General features: G+C 58.5%; 8 protein-coding genes across 8 annotated transcripts; 6 read left to right on the top strand and 2 right to left on the bottom strand.

Moving 5' to 3' along the window:
- Positions 1 to 2,303: 2,303 nt before the first annotated feature.
- On the top strand, positions 2,304 to 3,911 carry MAM_06594 (secreted aspartic proteinase; the record flags this gene model as incomplete). Its single annotated transcript, XM_040825392.1, has 4 exons — positions 2,304 to 2,748; positions 2,811 to 3,096; positions 3,157 to 3,497; positions 3,559 to 3,911. 4 exons carry the CDS (start codon positions 2,304 to 2,306, stop codon positions 3,909 to 3,911), a joined length of 1,425 nt encoding a protein of 474 aa, XP_040676603.1.
- Positions 3,912 to 5,507: 1,596 nt separating this feature from the next.
- Positions 5,508 to 6,518, top strand: MAM_06593 (uncharacterized protein; the record flags this gene model as incomplete). Its single annotated transcript, XM_040825391.1, has 1 exon — positions 5,508 to 6,518. One exon carries the CDS (start codon positions 5,508 to 5,510, stop codon positions 6,516 to 6,518), a length of 1,011 nt encoding a protein of 336 aa, XP_040676602.1.
- A 1,383-nt stretch (positions 6,519 to 7,901) lies between these two features.
- On the top strand, positions 7,902 to 9,188 carry MAM_06592 (aspartyl protease; the record flags this gene model as incomplete). Its single annotated transcript, XM_040825390.1, has 1 exon — positions 7,902 to 9,188. The coding sequence occupies one exon, from the start codon at positions 7,902 to 7,904 to the stop codon at positions 9,186 to 9,188; it is 1,287 nt and encodes a 428-aa protein (XP_040676601.1).
- A 1,330-nt stretch (positions 9,189 to 10,518) lies between these two features.
- MAM_06591 (exonuclease III) lies at positions 10,519 to 12,330 on the top strand (the record flags this gene model as incomplete). Its single annotated transcript, XM_040825389.1, has 1 exon — positions 10,519 to 12,330. One exon carries the CDS (start codon positions 10,519 to 10,521, stop codon positions 12,328 to 12,330), a length of 1,812 nt encoding a protein of 603 aa, XP_040676600.1.
- A 1,522-nt stretch (positions 12,331 to 13,852) lies between these two features.
- MAM_06590 (cell wall protein) lies at positions 13,853 to 14,428 on the bottom strand (the record flags this gene model as incomplete). Its single annotated transcript, XM_040825388.1, has 1 exon — positions 13,853 to 14,428. The coding sequence occupies one exon, from the start codon at positions 14,426 to 14,428 to the stop codon at positions 13,853 to 13,855; it is 576 nt and encodes a 191-aa protein (XP_040676599.1).
- A 1,786-nt stretch (positions 14,429 to 16,214) lies between these two features.
- On the top strand, positions 16,215 to 17,270 carry MAM_06589 (chitinase 18-15; the record flags this gene model as incomplete). Its single annotated transcript, XM_040825387.1, has 1 exon — positions 16,215 to 17,270. One exon carries the CDS (start codon positions 16,215 to 16,217, stop codon positions 17,268 to 17,270), a length of 1,056 nt encoding a protein of 351 aa, XP_040676598.1.
- A 1,304-nt stretch (positions 17,271 to 18,574) lies between these two features.
- On the top strand, positions 18,575 to 20,263 carry MAM_06588 (uncharacterized protein; the record flags this gene model as incomplete). Its single annotated transcript, XM_040825386.1, has 1 exon — positions 18,575 to 20,263. One exon carries the CDS (start codon positions 18,575 to 18,577, stop codon positions 20,261 to 20,263), a length of 1,689 nt encoding a protein of 562 aa, XP_040676597.1.
- Positions 20,264 to 20,890: 627 nt separating this feature from the next.
- Positions 20,891 to 22,798, bottom strand: MAM_06587 (Cytochrome P450; the record flags this gene model as incomplete). The annotated part of the gene is made up of 5 exons (XM_040825385.1): positions 20,891 to 21,074; positions 21,180 to 21,346; positions 21,412 to 21,519; positions 21,603 to 22,498; positions 22,585 to 22,798. 5 exons carry the CDS (start codon positions 22,796 to 22,798, stop codon positions 20,891 to 20,893), a joined length of 1,569 nt encoding a protein of 522 aa, XP_040676596.1.
- Between the last annotated feature and the right edge of the window lie 242 nt (positions 22,799 to 23,040).

Genomic DNA, 23,040 nt, shown 5'->3' with positions numbered 1-23,040 from the left:
GCTAAGTATAATTACTAGTTTATAATTAAAATATTTTAACTCTTCTAGCTATTTTATATACTATTTATTTATAATTTTAGTAAGAAATAATTTAATATTAATTCTATAAAGTAGTATAAGTATATTATATAGAGCTTATTAATTAGCTATATTATTATTAGAACTTAGTAGAATACTTTAGTTTAAAGTATTTTATATATAATATAAGTCTATAGAAATTCTAGATTTAATATACTAATAATTTCTTTATATATAAATTTTATAGCTATTTTATAAAGTAATAAAGTTAGCAAACTTATCTTAAATAAAAAGTATATATACTATATAAAGAGTAATTTAGTCTTTAATATTGCCTTTAATAAATAAAGTATACTTAGCTAATTTATAGAAGAAAGATATTTATTAGTTAGAAGTACTTATATAGAGGTAATACTACTAGCTTTTAATTCTAATGTTTTATTTACTAGAACTATATATATAGTATAAAGTAATTTAATCTCTTTATATAAGTAAAAACTAATTTCTATTTATATTATAATAAGAAACTAAACTAGTTTTAGTAAATACTAGTATTACTTATATTACTACTTATAAAGAAGTCTTAATACTATAATTTAATTTTATAAAGAATAGCTATATTTTAAGGTATTAAACTATAAATAAATACTACTTAAGTATACTTAGTATAGTTATAGTAAAGTAACTATAGTAAAACTAAATAATATAGTATAAGTATATATTAATATATATATATATTTAAATACTATATTTCTTAAGTTTCTTATATTTATTTAAGTACTATAAAAAATTTAGCTTAAGTACTTAAAAGTTAATATAATACTATATATTACTTTCTCTTTAGTATTAAACTTTCTCTAGAAAAATAGTTTAATAAAAGTTATAAAGCTAATTTTATAAAATTAGTACTTATACTTTTTATTATATATAGTAGTAAAGATATTTATAACTAAATTTATAAATTACTAATATTTACTTTAAGTTCTTTTTAAGAAATTAAATTACTTTAGAAAGAATTTAAATTTACTTTTACTTTATTTAAATATATCTTTTTATATAATTCTACTAATTTTTTATATAAATAGTTTTAAAATCTCTTTATATAAAGGCTTTAAGCTTTTTATATATACTCTAGAAATACTTAAAAGCCTCTAAGCTAAAAGCTAGTATTATAATATTTAAAGGCTAATAGTATTTTTATTTTATTTATTAAGAAGCTTATTAACTTAAGATAAAATATCTCTATAAAATATACTATACTAAAGAAATTATTAAATAGTCTCTCTAAGACTTTTAAGCTATCTATATAGTTTTAGTATATTAAAGTAGGAAATAATTTAGAATTAATTTAAAATTAATTTTAAAATAATCTAGAAATAATTTAGAAATAATTTAGAAATAATATAGAACTAGTTTTAATATAAATCTAGAATAATTATAGTATAAAGTTTAATTTATATATTAAGGTAGAAGGAATTTTTTCTATATAACTTTATACTTTTAAAAATCCTAAAAATTAGAAAATCGGAAAATTGTAGTGGCAGCGTTTGCAGATGCAAGCTAATGTGCGACTGTACCCCTCCCCCTGGCTAGTATATGCGTTCACAGACCCTGACGAGTCAAAGCCACGGAACGAGGCCACCCAGTGGGCCGTCTGTATACGTGTGCGCTCGCAGGCGGCTCTCTAGCTTCTTGACTCGCCATGGGCACGGAGTAACGTCAGTCGCTTTGTCCCCCGGGCCCTGGGTGGTCGTCGTCGACGAACAATGAGCCCAGTCCGTTGCTCTGGGTAAATGGCTCACCATGTCCCGCCCGTCAAGCTGCAAGCAAGTCACACAGAGTCATGCTGCTTGGTGTAGATACCTGCTGGCCACTGGCCAGACGAGCAGTAGGGGCAAGATTCGAGCGCGGAAGAGTCGTGCGAACGGGCGCGGGAGACGTGGGCTCTCGACCGATCGTGGACCATGCAGTGATATCTTGGCGTTGCGGTGAGGCGGGGAGAACGACCGAGGTCCTTGGTGAAACTTGGCGTTGACCTGTTTCATGGCCGAACCATTGAAAGTAATAGTTATTGCTCCGACCGACAGCAGGAGCGAGAGGTATCAAGTCAAGGGTCCGAGCCATCGGGCACAAGTGGGCAAGACTGTATCGTCGTCACGGACATGTCTATGACTTTTTATGCTGGAGATTTCTCGTCATTTTTTTTTCATTTTTTTTTTTTCATTTTCGTATTTTTCTCAATTTCTTGGCCGAGGCGGGTTGTTTGCTCCGAAAACGACACAGAGATGCTTCCAGTTTTGATGGTACTCGCGGCGCTGCCGTCGGTGATATCGTCGCTCTCATCCACGCACAGCCGTCAGCGCCGCGTCGTCCAGCAGCCCGGCCTGATCCGTTTCCCCATCACGGTATCCGAAGCCCCCAGGGGCGCGTCTCGTCGTGTTCGCCGGCAGAATACGGCCGGTCTGGCCAGCCGAAGCACGGGCTTCTTCTACACCATCGACATCGTCATTGGCACGCCGGGGCAGGCTGTTCCCGTGAGCTTCGACACGGGCTCTTGGGAGCTTTGGGTCAACCCAAGCTGCAGCAACTCGACCGAGAAGGAAATCTGCGAGAGCCTCCCGAGATTCACCCAGTCTTCAACACTAGTGGACACAAACCTGACGGGCGAGGTCAGGTATAGCGCTGGCTACGCAAAGTTCAAGTACGTGTCTGACCACGTGGCCGTTGGAGGTAAGCACACGAGAAAATACAAATACACGGATGGGAAGCTCGCTAAGCCACGGCACGACCAGAGGCAAAACTCGACCAGCAAGTCTTTGGCGTGGCGTACGACACCTCGGTGTTCGCATACGGCATCTTTGGCGCAGGTCCTTCGGCCCAGGGCTGGGAGTCTGCGTTCCCCCACGTCCTCGACTCGCTGGTGAGCCAGAAGCACATGCAGAGCCGCGCGTTTAGTCTTGATATTCGGCCCATCGACAGCCCTCTCGGGGCGGTCATCTTTGGCGGCATCGACACCAGGAAGTACACGGGGCCTCTCGAGAAGAGACCCGTTACCACGGGGCCGAACGGCAGCGTTGGGTGCGTAAGCCCCCTTCAGGCGGCGCTTCTCCCGAACCCCCAGTGCTGACCGTGACGAAGCTACTGGATCTTTCTTGACGGGCTGTCCGTGTCCCGAGAAGACGGGTCTCGGATCCCCGTCTTCGACCAAACCGCGGAGCCGCTGCGGGCTCTGCTCGACAGCGGCAATACGCTGACGCACTTGCCGCGATCCATGGTGACGGAGATTCTCAAGGCGTTTCCCTCTGCGCGGCAAGACCCAAACGACGCCAAGCAGTACATTGTGGACTGCGCGGCGGCGAGCCTCGCGGGCACCGTCGACTTCCAGTTTGGGAGCACCACCATCAGGGTTCCGTATGACGATTTTCTGTGGAAGCAGCCCCAGCACAACATATGCGTCTTGGGAGTCTCGCCAGACGACTGTGAGTAGTGGCCCGGGCCGCGAGGATTCCCTGCAAACGGCAAAGCTAACGCGTCGAGAAGCCTTCTTCGTGCTGGGCGACACGTTTCTCAGGGCCGCCTACGCCGTCTACGACATGGACAACCGGAACGTCTACGTCGCCAGTGCCGCTGACTGCGGCACTCATCTCGTCCCCATTGGCAGGGGAGAAAATGCCGTCCCCGTCTTGGACGGCGAATGTCCGCCTCGAGTGACTTCTGCCAAGGCGTCGACGGCGTCGTCACCCGTCCAGCCGACCACAAGGCCGATTGTCAAGACGACCGCTGCGTCCTCCAATGTGTCGGCGGCTCCGTCGTCGTCCTCCGTCGCGTCTGCGCCCGTCTCGGCCGCTACTACGTCTCTGGGTTCGTCCCTGGCTGCGTCTTTTGAGATGTAGACTAATGCAGTACAAGGCATTAACACTGCTTGTCGAGTTTAGCATTGCCCAGGATGACTCGGTCGCTACTTGGGTCTGCAGTCCCGTCTGTGCTTGTCTCGCCTTCTACCACGTCGTTGGCTACGCCTCTGGCTACGTCTCCAACTGCGCTTGTCGAGGTCCAGACCAATACGACACGAGGCAACACCACTTCGTGTTCAACTTTAGCACCACCTAGGCTGTTTACCAAGTAGTCGCTTGTATTATCGTCGGTCACATCTGCGCTTGTCTCGTGCCCCGCTGCGCCTTCGGCTACCTGTTTGACTACGCGTTTAACGATTCAGACCAATTCAGCACAAGGCATCAACGGTAATTTGTCGTTGACTTTGGCGTCGCCTAGGCCGACCAAGTTGCCGCCTGCGTTCTCATCACTCGCATCTGTGCCTTTTTCATGGTCTGCCACGTCTTGGGCTCCACCTTCAACTGCGACGCCTTTGGAGATGCAGACAAACACGACGCGAGCCATGAACAGTAATCTATCTTTGACTACCTCTATAGAGATTCAGACAAACACAACACAAGCTATGAAGAGTAATCTATCTTTTACTACCTCTATAGGGATACAGATAAATACAATACAAGCTATGAACAGTAATCTATCTTTAACTACCTCTATAGAGATTCAGACAAACATAACACAAGCTATAAACAGTAATCTATCTTTGACTTTGGCATCGCCGCCTCTTGCGCCATCTGTTGTTACATCTGCGCTTGTCTCATCCTCTACTACTGTCTCATCCTCTACTATATCTTCAGCTTTGTCTTTAACTACCTCTATAGGGATTCAGACAAATACAATACAAGCTATGAACAGTAATCTATCTTGAATTAACTTTAGCATTGCCGCCTCTTGCGCCATCCGTTGTTACATCTGCGCTTGTCTCATCCTCTACTACGTCATCAGCTTTGTCTTCAACTACCTCTATAGAGATTCAGACAAACACAACACAGGGCAGCAACATTACTTTATCTTTCGCTTTGACGCCACCTAGGTTGTTGACCAAGTCGCCTTATGTGCTTGTCCCAGCCACACCTTCGACTACGCCTTTAGCTTCATCTTCAACTACGCGTTTCAAGATTCAGGTAAAGACAACACGAACCGTCAAGATCGTTCCGTCTGTTCACTCCTCGCCGTACGTGTCGTCGGCCAACTCGTCTTCAGCTACCTCCATGACATCTGGCACCGCGTTCTCAGCCATGGTTCCAACCACAGCGCCAACCACGTTGCCGCAGGGCCAAACCACTGTGACGGGCCAAGAGAGCGCGCCAAGTCAAACAAGTGCAACATCAGACATGAATGCCGCCACGTCTGTCGCTTCATCATCACCAACACCCTTGTACACTTTTTGGCTCACGCCAGCTGTCACATCCACGCCCGGACTCTCAATACATCCACCATCTGTGCAGCTTCAAGCTGTGCAATCTTCCGCACTCTCGACGGCAGGCACATTGATTACAGATCCTACTCCGTCCCGGTCACGGATTACGATATACGAGACTCGGACCAGTTCGATCCTATATTCAAGCTCGGTTATAAGCGCCCAATCTCGCACATCAATGTCCGAGGAGATGGCGGTATCTTCAGACCCGAGGACGAGTTTATCCAGCAACACGAACAAGGTGCCAGAGTCTGATCAGAAGACATCATTTGTCGACGCCGCTGCATTGCCCACCGGAACAGCTGCGAGCGAGCTGGCTTTTGTCGCACCTCCGACAAGAGGCGGTGCAGCAGAAGTTGCAACCGAAACATCATCTTCTGCAGACGACCCAACAGGATTTGCAGAGACGTCTGGGAAGCAAGAAGAACACACGGCGTCCTTCGGCCAAGACGGTCTATTTACTGTCGTGCCGTCAGCCGCTCCTGAATCCCCGTCCCTGGGCACCAACTCTCCGCCGGATCGCCTGCTCAGGGTCACCGTGACCTCGACATTCACCGTAACATCCTGCGAGCCAACCGTCACAAACTGTCCGCTGGGCAAGCTCCTGACCTCGACCGTGGTGTTGGACGCGACAGCACATTCGGGCGGCGGAAGTGGCGGCGATCCTACCGCGGCCGGAACGACGGCCACGACGTACACGTTGCCTCTTCCTTGCGGCAAAGGAGAGACAGGTTGCACCACCCCAACGACGGTGCCCGAACAAGCCGTGGCCACGACACGCCTGACCACGCAGTCAGAAGCAGTTGCCGCCGGCTCCTGCACGGACTGCGCGACGAGGGAACCGACGCCATTGCCGCCTTCGTCGCGTCCGTCCAGTCTCACCGCGCCAACTCCAGCCCAGTCGCGGCCAGACGCCGCAAACCAAACGCTTCCAGGACAGACATGCTCCGACTGCAGCCAGACCCTCGTACCGCCTGCTCGGCCGGCAACTTCCACGGCCGGCTCGGAAGACGCGCCAGAAACCCCTCCGAGCAGCGTGGCCGTCTCGCCCAGCGAGGCTTGCACAAGTTGCGGTGACCCAACTTCAAGCCTCGTCACAGGACAAGGTGCCCGGCAGTCTCGATCTTCAGCTCAACTGTCGGCTGCAGCTGTTGGGCTGGCATTGTTCATTGCCTTTGCTGGATTGTAGTGCGTTTGCCTGCAGCATGTCCCGAGGCGTGCGGTTCCCTGTTTTGTCATGCACGTTGATCAAGTTGTCCGTCAGATGTCACTGGCATATCAGAGTAGCAAAATCGCAGCTGTGTGCTGCCGGCAGCACGGAACGGTTGCCGCAAGCATTGTATTTAGTCGACTTGCAAAGAATATTGTATATTGCCGATTGTTGTACCATGTCGTACTGTGCATGGACAGAATGTTGGAGTTGAGATTACAAGATTTGGATTCTATACAAGATGGCGAAAGTTTGAATAATCAAAATTCCTTTGACTGGTCACTACAGTGGAACAAGACGTGGGATTCAAACGACAGTGTTTTCCGTGCAGTCTCCCATGGCGAGCAGTTGCCATTCCCGGTCTGGTGACATTCAAGACGTTTAGTCGTTGCGGTTGATGTGAGGATCGGGGGCTGCGTGGGTGTGTGTCGTCCCTAGCCGACTTGACACGGTCGTACGCGATTCTCTCGGCTTGGGAGGGATTAGCGATGGCTCGTGACTCGTGACTCGCGAGACAGAGACGGCGAGACGGAGACTCGGATGGTCGAAAGGGCCATGGCCTCCTGCTCTAGCACTAGCGGCCCCTCTGGCTCGGCACTTGCAAAAGACCCCTGATGAGTTGTCTCCTGGTCGGGAGTCTGCTCAGGGTTCGAGTCGGTTTAGCAAGTCTGCGCATCTACCGACCCAGGTTGACCATACGACTGGCGGCAGATGGCCCTGGCCTCCGCTTGGTGATGGTCTCTCTTGCTCTCCTCCCATCTGGCAGATACGACACTTGCTCGGGCTCAAGATGCTTCGCTGCTCACGCTTGCGAGTGCCGGCAAGTAGCTGGACTCCCTTGAACAGTTCCACCAGACGCAAAAGCCGCAAACCTAGCGTGCTTGGATTTACACAGAGCCTCCACGCACAAAGCGCCGTCAAGGCGCTCAGCACATCAACGCCACTGGGCACATCTAACCCACGCCCATGCTGGCCCGCACGGCGGACTAAATGCCGATGAAGCGAGCGATACAACCGCAGCCGGTTATAGTTGTCTGGAACCACGGTCCCCGAGTCTTGTTCTAGTAACGCTGCGTCTGGTCATCTGTTGATCCTCGAGATGTACTGCCAGCTGCCACATGTGGGCTAGTATTCGCCGCTAGACGATACGGCTTCGGACGCACCGTGGATCAAGGGACAAGGAAACAACGTCTTTACACGAGAGGCAGCTGTACCGGCGGCGAGCAGAGGCGTGTCAAGATGGCAAACCTGCCCGTGTACTTAAGGAAGCGCGGGTTCCCGAGACTGGCAACCAGACGCTCTCCTGGCATCTCGTCTCTTACATGTATATATGGGACTCTGTGAGGCCGTATCTTGCTCACGATGAAGACGCCTCGCACCCTCCTCCTCCTCCTGGCTGCCGCCGTGGGCAGCTCCCGCGCGGCTCCCTCCCAGAAAATGGGGCTGCGGTTCAGCGCCGAGGCTGTCCGGAATCCCAAAGACCGTCACGTCCTCCAAGACGTAAAGCGCGTCGCAGACAAGTTCCTCGACGCGAAGACGGTGGCTGCCCTGGGGTCTGCCGTGCCGCAGCCAGGGGGCGACAACGCCACCGTCGTGACGAGCCCCGAGCCCAACGACGGCGGCTATGACAGCCTGTATCTCACCCAGGTCAGCATCGGCACGCCTCCCCAGACGCTCCAGCTGGACTTTGACACGGGCTCGAGCGACCTGTGGGTGTTCAGCGGCGACACCAACGCGAGCGAGGTCAACGGCCAGACGCTCTACCAGCCCGGCGGCAGCTCGTCGGCCGAGAAGCAGGAGGGAGAGACGTGGGCCATCCACTACGTCGACGACAGCACCTCGGGCGGCATCGTCTACACCGACGTCGTGACGATAGGCGGCGTCTCGGTGGACGGGCAGGCCGTCGAGTCGGCCCAGAACGTGTCGCAGTCCTTCAGCTCCGACGCCCAGAACTCGGGCGTCCTCGGCCTGGCCTACGACCAGGGCAACACGGTCCGCCCGGACAAGCAGAAGACGTGGTTCTCCAACGTGCTCCCCAGCCTTGCCCAGCCTCTGTTCACGGTACGGCTGAGACACCAGGCCCGTGAGTATCGCCCTCTCTGTGCAACATGGCAAACGCGCGCTGACCAACCCGCAGCCGGGTCCTACAACTTTGGCTACATCGACGAGTCGCAGTACACGGGCAACATCAGCTACACGGACGCTTCGACCGACGACCTCGGCCACCGGCTCTTCTCCTCCACCGGCTACGCCGTCGGCAACGGAAGCTTCGACGCCACCGCGTTCAAGGGAACCGCAGACACGGGCACCTCGCTTCTCGTGCTCCCCCTGCCGGCCGCCGGGACGTACTGGGCCGCCGTCCCCGGCGCCCAGCGGACCAGTCTCCCGAACAACGCGGGCTACGTCTGGCTGTTCCCCTGCGACGCCGCCCTGCCCGACTTTGTCTTTGGCGTCGGTCCGTCCGGCCGGATCACCGTCCCCGGCAAGGACATCAACTTTGGCGTCAACGACGGCTTGACCTGCATAGGCGGCATCGGGTACTACAGCGGCCTGAACGGGCTGGCCATCTTTGGCGACGTCGCCCTCAAGTCTGCCTTTGTCGTCTTTGACGATGGCAACAACCGTCTCGGCTGGGCCAAGGGGCTGTAGCGCCAGCAAGTGGCTGGCACTTGCTTGCTTGCTTGCTGCGTGGGCAGCGGCGAGGAGAGGAAGGAATAGAAAGGTGGCGAGGAGAGGAAAGAATAACAATTGCCGCGTCGTCGTGTTTCCACGATGTGGTCGTGAACAGAGCAAAGGGCCGTCCGCGGCACAGCTAGCTATAATGAATGACACAATGTACACCAAGCACTCCCGAGACTCGCGACGCTTGAGCCCCAGATCAAGACAGACGGACGCTCGCCTGTTTCAGCCCCATCCGGACGGCAAGCTTTCGCCGGTGACAGAGTCCCTGTTCGTGCATGCCATCCCCCTTGTCTTCTCTTGGCACGGACATGACATGGCCTCCCGCGCCGTCGTGGAAGCGGCCCACGCAGCCCACGTGCAGCAAGTTGGCGCGCAGACCTAAAACAGCCAAGCAAGTGCGTTGCAGGAGACGCGTGCTCCGGAAACGCACGACTTTTGCGGTTCCGAGTCCGCGGCTTCTTCCGCCAAAAGAACGACCTAGACTTCCGCCTGGCCCTTGCTACTGCTCGACCCCGACGTCAGAGGACCACGGGCCTTGGGCAAGCGATCCGTGTCTGTCTTGGCAGCGGCTTGGGCCAGGCCATGTGTCGGCAGGATGACGGCCTCGACAGCCAGTGCCGGGGGAGGACGCAACGCACGTGCGAGGTTCCGGCGTCTTGTTGTTCTCACGCCTGCTGCCGGCCAGGCGGGCAGGAGGAGACGGCGTCGTGGTCCCTCGTGACAATACGTGCTGGTGACTAGTTGGGCCTTGCAAGGTGCCGGTGTTGGTGTTGCGTCTGGGGCTCTGGACTCGAGGTCACTGCGGATTTCACCCACCTGCAAGCGTGTAACCTGTGATTCGTGCGCATCGCCCTCGTGGCGTAGATGCAGATGCAGATTGGACATGTCCCATGCTTGTTTCTCCACAGGAATCGGTCCACGTTGCGGGCAGCCGGGTGCGGCGCGGCAATCCAAACGGCGTCTTGTTGCGCCACCATCGCCTCCGGCTCCGTGTCGTGGTGAGCTCACCTGCTGCTCTGCGCTCTCCGCGCGCGCAAGCCGCCATGTGCCCCTGGCCGTCAGTCACGGGCTGCAGCCGGTTCGAGTTGGTTGGCATGGCATGTCGTCGTCGTCGTCGTCGTTCGTCGTCGTCGTCGTCGTCGTAGAAGGCCGGAGGCGCTCCCGGTCGTGCATATAAATTGCTCCCTGCCAAGCACGTAAACTGACACGTTGCCGGCCAACGAGATCCTGGCAGAACAAACAAGTCTTTGCTCACCGGCCCTTCGCTCGCATTCTTCTTCACCTTGTGCCGTCAATCATGCTTCGGCTCTTCCGGGCCGCCCTGTTAGGCCTCGCCTTTGATGCAAGTCTTGTCGGCTGTGCTGTGACCTCGGGACGTCTGGCTCTGGCAGAGCCAGGATCTCTGGCCCTGGCATCAGCAAGTCCGCTCGAGCTCAGGTACACAACCTCGGCGCCGAGCCCCCGGAACTGGGTCGGCCTTTACTATGCCTCCGGGGGTGGCCCCGACAACGGCGAGCTCGACCAGCCTTCCATCCGGTGGTCGTACGCGCCCGGTGCCCAGGGCTCCGTCAAGTTCGACAATGACGGACTCGGGCCCGGCGAGTACAAGGCCTACTTCTTGGCCGACGACAAGTACAAGTCTCTTGCCGCCGCGGTGCGGTTCTCCCTGGGCGAGTCGTCCAGATACCCCGGCTCCATCAGCGTCGACTACAGCAGAACCCCCATCAACGTCAAGTATACCACGACGCGGCCCGGCGCCAAAAACTGGATCGGCCTGTACTCTGCCGACGGCGGAGGCCCCGTGGACCAGGTCCAGGTCCAGCCCTCCCTGGCTTGGGAGTGGGCTCCCGAGCGTGTGGGAGAGGTCACCCTGTCCAGCAAGAACCTCAGCCCGGGAGAGTATAGGGTCTTCTTCCTTGCCGACGGCGGCTACACGTGGCTGTCCCAGCCCGTCAACGCGCACCTGCGGAGCTCCGAGGCGTTCGGCTTCATCGTGAGAGACGTCACGACGCACAACGCCCGTCAGGGTGACAGGTTTGAAGCCAGCCTCGCCAACCTCGTCACCCAGCCCGGCGACGGAGACACGCGCTTCAGCATCGTCGGAGACGCAGGCTGGGCCGTCATCAGCCCCTCGGGCGTGATAAGCGGCACGCCCCCGTCCGGCGCCGCCGACACCACGCTGCACGTCGAGGCACGGGACAAGCACGGCGTCGCGGCGTCGGCGTCGGTGCACATCCCCGTGCGGCCCGCGGGCGCCTCGCTCGTCGACAGGCTTCGAATCCTGTCCTTTAATCTCTGGCACGGCGGCACGCAGGTGAGCAACTACCACGAGAAGCAGGTGCGCTTCCTGGTGGACAAGAACGTCGACGTGGTCGGGTTCCAGGAGAGCACCGGCGGCCACGGCGCCCGCCTCGCCCGCGCCCTGAACTGGTACTCGTGGCAGGGTCCCGACGTCTCCGTCATCAGTCGGTATCCCATCACGCGGGTGAACGCGGCGACGTCGGTGTCGGGCTCGGTCACGATCTCGCTGGACCCGGGCAAGAGCGACATCGTCGTCTGGAACGCACACCTCGGCTACGACCCCTACGGCCCGTACGACTTTTGCTTCGACAGGATGAGCGTCGGCCGGGTCATGGAGCGAGAGGCCGAGTCGGGGCGCACCCCCCAGATCGAGGAGATTACGCGCAAGATGGGGGGCCACATCGCGGACGCGGACAACGTGCCCGTCTTCCTGCTGGGAGACTTCAACGCCCCGTCTCACCTGGACTGGACCGAGGCCACCAGCGGCCGGCACTGCGGCGTCGGCCAGGTCCCGTGGCCGTCGTCCAAGTACCCGGCCGACGCCGGGCTGGTCGACTCGTTCCGGCACGTCCACCCCGATCCCGCGGCGAGCCCCGGCATCACCTGGTCGCCCATCTACCTGAGCAACGAGGGCCGGCCGGAGCCCCTGGACCGCATCGACTTTGTCTATCACAGAGGCCGCAAGCTCGCCGTGCTGGATTCCGAGGCCGTGCTGGTGGGCAACCCGACGGCGGAGCCGAACCACGCCAACAACGAGTGGACGTCGGACCACAGGGCAGTCTTGACGACGTATCAGATCACGGCCTGAGTGGACGAGGATTCGAGGCGAGGGCAACCGGGCACATGAGGTATTCAACTACCGCGGGAAGGGGGTCCGAGGGAAGGGAGAAAGAATGGCATTCAAAACAAGGGAAAAGGCGGCAGGCATGTGGCATCGACAGTTCAGACATTGTCCATCTAAACCGTGACAGTTCCAAACACAAGCCGGGCGACTGGCAAATTGACTGATGAACTCGACGACAGACAGCCGTCACACCCAAGCTCCAGTCTTGGCCGTAGACCGCCAACTACCTGGCGGAGCGAAACAATACTCGATGCCCTTGCACCTTGTCCGAGTGAGCCCCCCCTGGACTGCCGTGTTGGTGCTGACGACGCAGTTTGAGCTCCACGCGTACGACTTGCGGCAAACCCCGTTCCCGCACTCGTTCATCCCCGTCTTCCAGCCGGCAATCTGACCATCCATCCTTTTGCCTTGGTCCAGGACAGTACTCCGTCCCACCTCGGTGAGAAACGGGCCCCGATGCCCCTGATCCGGGCTTGCCACCAGACCAGTCAGCACGGCGTCGCCAAGCCAGGGAGTCCATGTCGATGTGTGCCAAGGAGCGCGGCGAGGCCAACGACAATCCGTCAAGAAGGGACGCCGCGAAGGGCGCTCGCCTCTTGGCGTCGGCGACAATCTGCGGCTCCCATCTCGCCGAGCACGTCGCTTCCCCCGAGCCGTGCCGGCCAGCTCACGTTTGCGACGTCTGTGCCTGAGTCGTCGTGGATTTCGAACGCAGGCTTCCATGTTACGTGCCACGAGAGCGAAAGCCCCTGGGAACCCCCCCCCCCCCGATGTCAATGGCGTTGCAGATGCAGTCATCGGGTAACCCTCCACAACACCATCACACTTGGCACTCGAGAAACCCATGTCTCTTTTTGTTAGTTACTTGTTGCTCAACTTCAGCCAAGTACCGAGGAGGCAGTGGACAATCGCGAATCTAAGTCAGTTGTTTTATTTGCAACTAAAGAGATGATTTGAACAACCGCAAGACTCCCTACAGGTTGCCCCCCCCCCCGACACCGCACGCCATGCCCCCATCTACTTGGCCTTCTTTACAAACACTACTGTTGAGCAAACACCGTGGCTTCGTCAGTCTCTTCGAAAGTGAACGTCCCACATCAAGAGCCAGCGGCCATCAAATACAAGCCGTGTTCCCGGGCCTCCACCCGCCCCTGTCAACGCGACACCGCCCGTCACGACAGGTTACCAAAAGTCAAACACGCAGCCGTCATTGCTCTGGGCTCCCGCACAAGCGTTCAGTAGTCGCGAACAGTACTGGGGTCCTATTGCCGCAGTCATCGGCTGGCTGCCCGCCGTATCCTACGCCAGACTATGGACTATCGGTACACGAGCGCGATGTGGTTGTGAGATGTGACGCCGTAGACAGACAGAAACGGCTCAGAGGAGGAAGACTCCTTTTCAAGCCTCACAGAAGCGCCCTTCCCCTCTCCCCCATCCCTTCGACACAGTCTGACCGCGCCCGTCCGGCCAAGCCGCTGACGGCCGCTCACCGAACAAGCTGGGAATCGACACAGTTCTCCGGCGCAAACATCTCCTGGGCACGCTCGAGATGCTGAGAAATCACACTTCCTTGCGTCTCGACTGTTGTTCTTAAATATTTCGGAACCTTGGCCGCAATGGCATCAACCAGTTCGGTGCTGGCACCGACACCGAGACGGAGAAGGCTGTGCACGGTTGCGCACTGGTTATGCTGCTCAAAGGCGTCCTTTTCCGCCTCGAGGTTGTCTGCGAGGCTCGAGGCTCCATTTTGGACACCTCTTCCCAGGGGGACCAAGTAAAGGCAATCCCAGGTGGTCAAGGTTCTCATGCCGGTGATTTTCGCAGTGCCAGAGTCAACTTCGGCCAGGAGGCGCGATGTGGCTTCCTTCAGAGGCCCAGCGTCGTGCTCGAAGTTCCTTGCGGCATCTGCGACCGAGCCGAAGCCGTCCTTTACACTCGTCAGTACCGATATAGCCGTGTCGTAGTCGCGGCGTGCGAGAGACGGCCCTCGCGGCGGCGCAGCGACTGAAGAGTAGGCCCCGGCGGCCAGGTAGACAAGAGAGGAGGCGAGCGAGAGCTTCATGTTGGCACGTTTGTCTGTCGAATGGCGGCTGTGGGCGTTGGTCTACCGCTCCGATCCTCGTAGGCCGTGTGTGCCGGGCAGGGCCTCACTTATACGTCGTCGCGAGAAGCGCGCGGCACAGCAGCGTCATACGACACAGAGTTTACATGTGCTTCGGCAGACGGGGACGGGCCCGGCTCTCCATTCGCGCTGCGTCATCGCAGGTTGCTTCCTGGCGGCGACTGAGTCGGCTTGGCTTGGTTTCCTCGACCCTTCTAGGGGGCGAGTAGGCGAGGATGGGGGTTGCTCGTCTTGAAACTTTATTGGCCGAGCTTCTCGGTAGCAAAGCACCTCTTAGGTAAAAGATTTTTCTAATACATTAGCATTACATTAGCATCTGACTTTTTTCTTTCTTTTTATACTTTTCTCGCAACGTGTTGATGGTGCTTTGAGAAGAATATTATTAATATATTGCAACTGACTCTCACCAGCTGACCTATCAAGTCTTTGATAACTATAGAATCTACCGAGACAGTAGTGAATATAGCAAAAAGCAAAAAGCACCGGTGTAGACTCGCCCGGTCGAGCTATAGCCGACCCCTTGGCCTCTCGTCTCGCCGACGGCGAAGCTAAAAGGTTTACGTATTGAACAAGTCCCCTATACTTGTTTGTTTCATCTGGCGCCGTACGGGTTCCGCGCGTGCATCGTCTGATGCTGGGCACGGCCCAGACCTTTGGTCTTGCAACGGATGCGTTTCCATAGGAAATTATTTACAGAAGCAAATGGCTAATGAAATTTCAGAGCACCCCTTGCATGGTAGGCCTGCAAGCGGCCCGGGGGCATCATCACAGCCGCAGCCTCGATTCACTGGGCTACTTCTGCGGGTGAGACGTTGCTGTGGTCGGCCGCAAGGTCCGCGTAACCCGACGACCGTCTTAATATCTTGAGCGGGAACCAGAGCAGTGGCCACGGCGTATCTGCTCGGCGGGAGCTTGAAGCATGCTCGAGCTGAAGTAGGTCACGGCTCGATGCGCTGCTTGCGCAAGCACCGACGGCCAGTCAGTTTAACGTGTAGGCGGGACAGAGGAGAAGACACGGCAGACGAGACCGTGAAACCCCCGGCGGCTAGAGTGTAGAGTGGTGAATCGTGATCGACCCCCAGCTCGGCCGACGCTCGCGACACGCGTAGGAGCAGCGTAGATCCCATGATCAATAGCGAGTGTGTCCCTTGGCAGGAGTGCAAGTGCACGTGCGGCTTGGGTCGAGACGACAGTCCTGATGTTACTTGCCTAACTGGGGATGTGGTCATGCGGTCTCAAACCACGAATCCATCTCCCGTTCCCTGTGAAACATTCTTATCGGGGCCCTCGCCGGCGAACGTGAACGTGGTCTCCACTTTGGCTCTCGGCCTGCTAGTTCACGAGACGGTTGTCGACGCCAGCAGTCTATCCTACGTTGCGCCGCTCGGGGGGGGGCCAAAGGGGAGGGTTGGATTGGGGTCATGACGGCTGAAGGATTCCAGTCCACGGCAGGATTTGCATCCGCCTGTCCGACATGCAACATGCAACATGCAACATGTCAGGGAGACACGGCCGTGTGACGACCAGCAAGACGGGCCAAGTCGACAAGTTGGCTGGCCAAGGGCGATGTGAGATATAAGCGGTCAGCTCGCCCCGGGCTTTGGCACTGGGAAGAGACGACTCTCGAAACAACGTTCCCCGTGGGCTCACCAGTGGAAAGATTGACTCGTGACCCGACCAGAAGCAGCGGCAGAGGGAGAGGGCATCGTCTCCGAGCCATCTCAACATGGGCGCCTCCGTCAGCGGGCGTCTCGTCATGGCACTGCTGCCAGCCTTGATGCCGTCCACGCTCCTCGGTCCCACGCTGGCTCTTGCGCAGGACCAAAACGAAACGTGGTGCGCGACAAAGGGGAAGCCGGCGGGCAAGGTCCTCCAGGGATACTGGGAGAACTGGGACGGGTCGAAGAACGGCGTCCACCCCCCCCTCGGCTGGACGCCCATCGACGACGCGCAGATCCGGCGGCACGGGTACAACGTGATCAGCGCCGCGTTCCCCGTGATCCTGCCCGACGGCACAGCCCTGTGGGAGGACGGCATGGACGCCGACGTCAGGGTCGCGACGCCGGCGGAGGTGTGCCGGGCCAAGGCGGCGGGCGCGACGGTGCTCCTGTCCGTGGGCGGCGCGGCCGCGGGCATCGACCTCGGCTCGGCGGCCGTCGCCGACAGGTTCGTGTCGACCATTGTCCCGATCCTCAAGAGGTACAACTTTGACGGGGTCGACATCGACATCGAGACGGGCCTCAGCGGCGGCGGCAGCATCGACGCGCCGTCGGCGTCCCAGGCCAACCTGATGCGCATCATCGACGGCATCCTCGGCCGCATGCCGCCCAACTTTGGCCTGACCATGGCCCCCGAGACGGCCTACGTGACGGGCGGCGGCGTCACGTACGGGTCCGTCTGGGGCGCCTACCTGCCCGTCATCAAGAGGTACGCCGACAGCGGCCGGCTGTGGTGGCTCAACATGCAGTACTACAACGGCGAGATGTACGGGTGCGCGGGAGACGCGTACCCGGCCGGCACGGTCCGGGGCTTCGTCGCCCAGACGGACTGCCTGGACAAGGGGCTCGTGGTCCAGGGCACCACGGTCCGGGTCCCCTACGGCATGCAGGTTCCCGGGTTGCCCGCGCAGCCGGGCGCCGGCGCCGGATTCATGGCGCCCGGCCTGGTCGGGCAGGCGTGGGATCACTACAACGGATCGCTCAAGGGCCTCATGGCGTGGTCCATCAACTGGGACGGGTCCCGGGGATGGACCTTTGGCGACAACGTCAAGCCGCGGCTCTGATACGTCGGCGGCCGGCTTGCCTTGTCTCAGAAATGAGTCGTATGACGCACACGTCGGGTCGCCACGGGCAGCTCTGCGCCGACTACCACGCTGCCACGTGCGAATCGTCTCCAGGCCAGAACGAGACGAGGCGAGGCGAGGCGAGACATGCAGGGGGGCCTTTCTGACGTCGTCGCCATGTGACCTCGTAACCGCGTGTATGTAGACTAGACTCGCTTTCCGGTATATAATTTGACGGCCCTTCCAAGACGGTGAATCGAGCTGGGGGAATGGATGAATGTCTTGCCCTCACCGCGCCATCAGCCGCAATGGCAACAAGGCCTCCATTGTCAAGCGTCTCTTTTGCAAAGCCTCGGTGCGGACAGGGCGCGGCGCACGGATTGTTCCCCGCCCACGACGGTGAATCGACAAAAGACGCCAAGCGAAGGCGCCAATACAGGCCAAGATGAAGAGGTCCTACCAAGCATTGTGCGTTGCTATTGTTGAGGCTCGTGAATAGGGCACCGACGACCTGGTGCTCCGTGCTCGAAGCCACGGCTGGGCCAGATCCCCACGAGAGGGAGCCGACGGCGCAGACCGCGCAAGCTCAGGTGTTTTGCCGTCGTGTGGTTTGATTAGAAAGCAGCGCCGGCTTGTGCTACACGTACCCTCCCCGCCACGAGAAAGACGCGAGCGGCGTTTTTGGGTTGTGGCTGCCAAGGGCGCCGCGGCGTGTATTCAACTCGAGACGGTGCATGGAAAGCCACCTCAGCACGATGTCGATCTGGCGGCTCTCGGGTGAAATCTGTCATGTCTGCGCCGCAGCAATCGCTCATGGGACGTCATGGCAAGCTCCTGTGGGCAGACGCGGCGCCGGGACAATCCAGACAAGACAAGCTATCAAGCTGGAGCGGCGTTTGGGGGAGCTTGCTGGCCAGGGAGGCGGTACGTTGCCGTTTGGTTTTTGTTTTGTCGTCTTCAGACGAGGGCATACAAAGGAGCCTCATATACAGATCTGCGCGTGGGAGGGAGCCACGGCGACGGCGCCGCGCACCCACTCGAGGGTTCGACAAGACTCTGGAGCTGGGGGATAGACGGTTGGGCGGCGAAGCTGCGGAAGCCACGGGACGCCCGGGATCGAGGGGACGAGAATTTAAAGCTCGCGCAGCGCTCGTGGCCAGCTCGTCGGCATCATGTCCGTCCACAGAGAGCTCGCGGGCATCAGGCCGTCGTGGACCTGGTGACACCTGGACCCTGCTTACTTGTATCTTGTGGCACATTTCCTCCTCCTCCCACCTTTGACTCAGGCCCCCAGCTCGCCGTCAATGCCGTCACTCGAAGCGAGACCGGCCGAGATGGACGTCGAGACGGAGACGGCCACGGCCACGGCTGGCGTCATCAACACGCGCAAGATGCGCTACACCGGCCTCGGCCTGCGCTGCCTCAAGTCCGGCGGCCCGGACGCTCGGCGAGAGGCACGCCGGTCCGGCAAGGACGACGACGACGACGACGACTACGACGACGTCCGCGGCCAGGAGCCCTTCAGCCGCCGGTACTGGAGCCGCAGCGAGGTGCAGCTCCGGCCGTCCCCCTTGGCCGCGCGCGGAGGGCGGCGGATCGGGCGCTTCCCGCTCACGTCGCGGCTCGCGGGCTGGGTTCGCGAGGCCTTTGCCAGCTACCGGCCGTCGGCGCGGTGCACGGAGCTCGTGCGGCCGTTCGGGGCCGAGTTCCACGCGCTGCTCGAGCGCGAGCGCGCGGCGGCAAGCGGCCTCCACGACCTGGACCTCGTGGAGCTGACGTACCAGGTGACGCTCGAGGTCGGGGCCGAGATCCTGCTGGCGGCGCACGACAACGGCAACGCGGGCGCGGTGCAGGCGGAATTCCACTCGTCGCGGGCGGCGCGCGACGAGCACTTCGCGCCCTGGGGCCGGCTGCTCACGGGGCTCGAGTGCGACCCGCCCATCATCGCGCAGTTCCCCTTCTACCTCATGATGTGCCAGGCGTTCGGGCTCGAGGCCGACTCGTCGCGCGAGAACTACGTGTACGCGGCGCTGACGGGGGTCAACTGGGCGCGCGGCGCCAACGCGTACAGCGAGCGGTTCCGGGCCTTTGAGGAGGCGGCGCGGGCGGCGGTGCCGGGGCTGGACGACGGGCTCTCGGGCCGGGACCGGAGCTTCTGGCGCGTCTCGCTCGGCTACCTCGCGGCCATGAACGGGACGGAGAACGCGCGGGCGCTGACGACGCCGCGCGCGTCGCACATCGCCACCGGCCTGGACCCGCGCCTGCTGACGGCGGCGCGCGGCTTCGACACCATCGGCTCGGCCTACATGTGCAGCGACGGCGCCGCCTACCTCGACGACGCCGGCATGGACGCGCTCGTCGGCTCCGCCGTGCCCAACGACGTCATGGACCTGCACACGGACATGCTGACGGGCGAGACGCGCAACCTGCTGCGGCTGCTGTACCCGAGCGGCCGCGGCCTCGACCGCGCCCTCGACACCATGGCCACGGTCCTGGCCGGCATGCTGTGCGAGCTGTTCCGCGGCCACAAGCGCGCGCGCCTCGGCGGCCGCGAGGACGGCCGCATCGCCGCCACCTCGCCGCCCTACAGCTTCTGCCGCGCCCGCCACCGCCGCATCTTCGAGGTGCTCGAGGCCTACGTCGCGCGCCACGGCGCCGACCGCTTCTGGTCCTGCACCCGGGACCTGCTGCGCCGCGCCCGCGCCCAGGTCACCGGCGTGCGCGGCGACCTCGCCCGCCTCGTCGGCCGCATCCACGACCTGTGGCACGCCCAGCTGCTGGCCCCCGGCAAGGAGCCCGGCTGGGGCCGCCGCTTCGACCGCCGCTCCGACGACCTGTTCCGCCAGGCCGGCGAGCTGCTCGGCCGCCAGGGCCGCATCACCCCCGACGTCTACAGGTTCGCCATTGCCTACGGCCGCCTGAGCATGGCCCTGCCCTACGTTGCCTACCACACCGTCGACGCCCTCATCATGGCCTACGGCCCCTGTGCCTGACGCGTCGCCGCCCGTGCGGCCGTCGGGGAGGGAAAAAGAGAAAAAGAGAAAAAGAGAAAAAACCGTCTGCTTGCTCTTCTCGTCCTGCTTCCGATATACCACGCCCCCGTGTCTTGGGCAACCCGTCTGCTCTGCTCTCGTCTCTCCCTCTTTCTCTGCTCTTGCTTCCCGCTTCAGCCGCGCCCTGCCTGATATCTGGCATCTGAGATTCGACACGGGCCCGTCTGATGCACGACGGCGCGTAGTCTTGGGCACAATCAAAAAAGGAGGAAAGGGAAGAAAAGGAAAAAAGCCTCGCCCGGGATATACCACGCGCATCAATCAATCAATGTCTTTAGTATAGTACAGTTACTGCTTTCCAACACAAGCTTCGGCACGTATACAGACTGCACATCACATGTCTTGAATTCATCAAGCCCTCCCGTTCGCTCTGCGGCGACTGACTGACCGATCCCCTGTCTGCCCTCCTCGCCAGCCCAAAGCCCAGTCGCAAGATGGAAAGCAAGACTTGAAAAACCCGGCGGCACATCCCGACCCCTCTCCCTGTAGACCAGCGACGAGCCAAGAAAAACGGTTCCCAGAAAAACGAATCCCAACCCGTCCAATCCCCCAGCCCCTTCATCCCCTTCATTGCAGAGCCGAGCCATCCCTGTCCACGACCTTGGCGTACACGCCGCGCGACCCGACCACTGGCCGCGGGATGAAGCAGTCGCGCGCCGGCAAGACGTCCCGCTCCGTGGTGTCGACAAACTCAAAGTCGAAGCGCGCAAGCAGCGCCGCCGCCGTGAGGTACAGCTCGGCAGTGGCAAGACTACGCAACGTCAGCAAACAGACGCTCCAAGGCGTCGACGTCCCGGGCCGTGAGTCGAGCAGGAGAAGGACAAGGAGAGGGGGGAAAAGGGGGGGGGGGGCTTACTTTTGGCCAACGCACTGCCGGCTGCCCTTGGAAAAGGACACCAGGTACTTCTGCAGAGGGAAGCCGGCGCGCTCGGCGTCGAGCCACCTCTCGGGCGAAAAGCGGTGCGGATCGGGGAAGATGCTCTCGTCCATGTGCACCCAGTAGTTGGTCGAGCTCAGCGGCGTCTGTGCCCAGGTCAGCCGGGCCAGCGATCCCTCTCTCTCTCTCTCCCGGCGACGCGACGACTCACCCCGGCTGGCACGACCCAGTCTCTGTACCGCAGCGGCTCGCGCGCGATGCGCGGCAGCCGGCCGATGGCGCCGTGGTCGAAGCGCAACGCCTCGTTGACCACGGCGCTCTGGGGGCACGTCTCGTCAGCATGCATGTATGTAATGTACATCGCGGCACGGCACGGGCTGGGCCGTGTGTTGGCCGACTCACCAGGTACCGCCTCTGCTCGAGCCATTTCAGCAGCGAGCCGCCGCCGTCGCCGCCGTCGCCGCCCGGCATGTCTCTCAGCTCCTCGCGCAGCCTCGACAGGATGCGGGCGTCGCGCGCGACGTACCACAGGAGCAGCGTCAGGGTCCACGACGTCGTCTCGCTGCCCGCGCCCATGAGCGACTTGCCCTCGTCGCTCAGGCGCTGGTACGACTTCTCCGCGGCCGGCAGGTCGCTGTTGAGCAGCGTCGTGAAGACGCACCTGTCGGCGGCGGCCGGCGGCGGCGGCTCCTCCCCCTTCTTCTTCTCGTCGCCCCCATGCGCCGCCACCAGCGTCCTGACCCTCTTGTCGACAATGGCCTCCCACTGCAGCAGGCTCGCAAAGGCGGCGCTGACGCGGCGCAGCACGGCCGGCGGCATGGCCTTGACCACCCCGACCGCCCAGGGGAACTGCCGGATAAAGGCGCCGGCCTCGACCGCCGTCAGCAGCACGCCCTTGAAGTCGGCCTGGAAGTCGTCCTTGCCCAGGCAGTCGTAGCCCTCCCCGAAGCTGTACTCGGTGATGATGTCGTTGGCGAGCGCGAACAGGGCCGCGTCGAGCCGCACGACCCCGTCGGCCCGCGCGATGCCCCCGAGGCGCGCGCAGAGGAGGCGCACCTTGTTCCGGACCAGGCCCTCGGCCTCGTAGATGGCCCTTTTGGAAAAGGACACGTTGAGGGCCTTGCGCCGCACCCGGTGGTGGTCGTGCGGGCACGTCGCGAACGCGCCCGTCGGCACCCCCAGGAACACCACGTAGTCGGCGTACTTGTCGCGCTTCTTGGACGCCGGCGCGTAAATCTCCTCGTAGAAGCTCGTGTCGAGGATGTGAAGCTCGTCCGGGTTGATCCGGACGATGGGGCCTGGCGAGGCGGGCAGTCGGCCCGGGTCAGCACTTGCACGCATCTATTGCCTGTTGTTTCCCATCCGGACGAGCAGGACGCCATACCGTATCTGTCATGCATGCGCTTAATCTCCCAGCAAAACACGCCTCGGCCGATGACGTCGTGATAAAACTCGTACCAGCTGCTGGCCGCGGCTAGCTTGGGCCCCGGGAAGCCGGCCAAGGGGTGCAGGCACAAACGATAGGCGACAAGCAGGAGAAAATAGGCGATGCCGCCAAGTAGAAGCAGCAGCATGATGCCAGCCGTAGATGCGGCCATGGTTTCTGGTGAACGTCTGGTGCTTTGTGAGAGTCTCGCCTGGACGACGTCGTTGTAGATCAAGACCGACGGGCGCTTTGGGGTTTGTGGGAGGGCATGTCAGACACTGGCATGTCCTCTCTTTTTTTTTTTTCGTGTTCCCCGTTGCGAGGCTTTTCCACCAGATATCTCATTAGCTCACGCCGGCGCGGCTGAACTCCCTAGCCACCGGCCACAATACAAATCTGCCATGCCACGAGCGA

This window comes from Metarhizium album, assembly GCF_000804445.1.
Source record: "Metarhizium album ARSEF 1941 chromosome Unknown scaffold_22, whole genome shotgun sequence".
Classification (NCBI taxonomy): Eukaryota; Fungi; Ascomycota; class Sordariomycetes; order Hypocreales; family Clavicipitaceae; genus Metarhizium; species Metarhizium album.
This window is presented reverse-complemented; position numbering and strand designations above follow the sequence as displayed.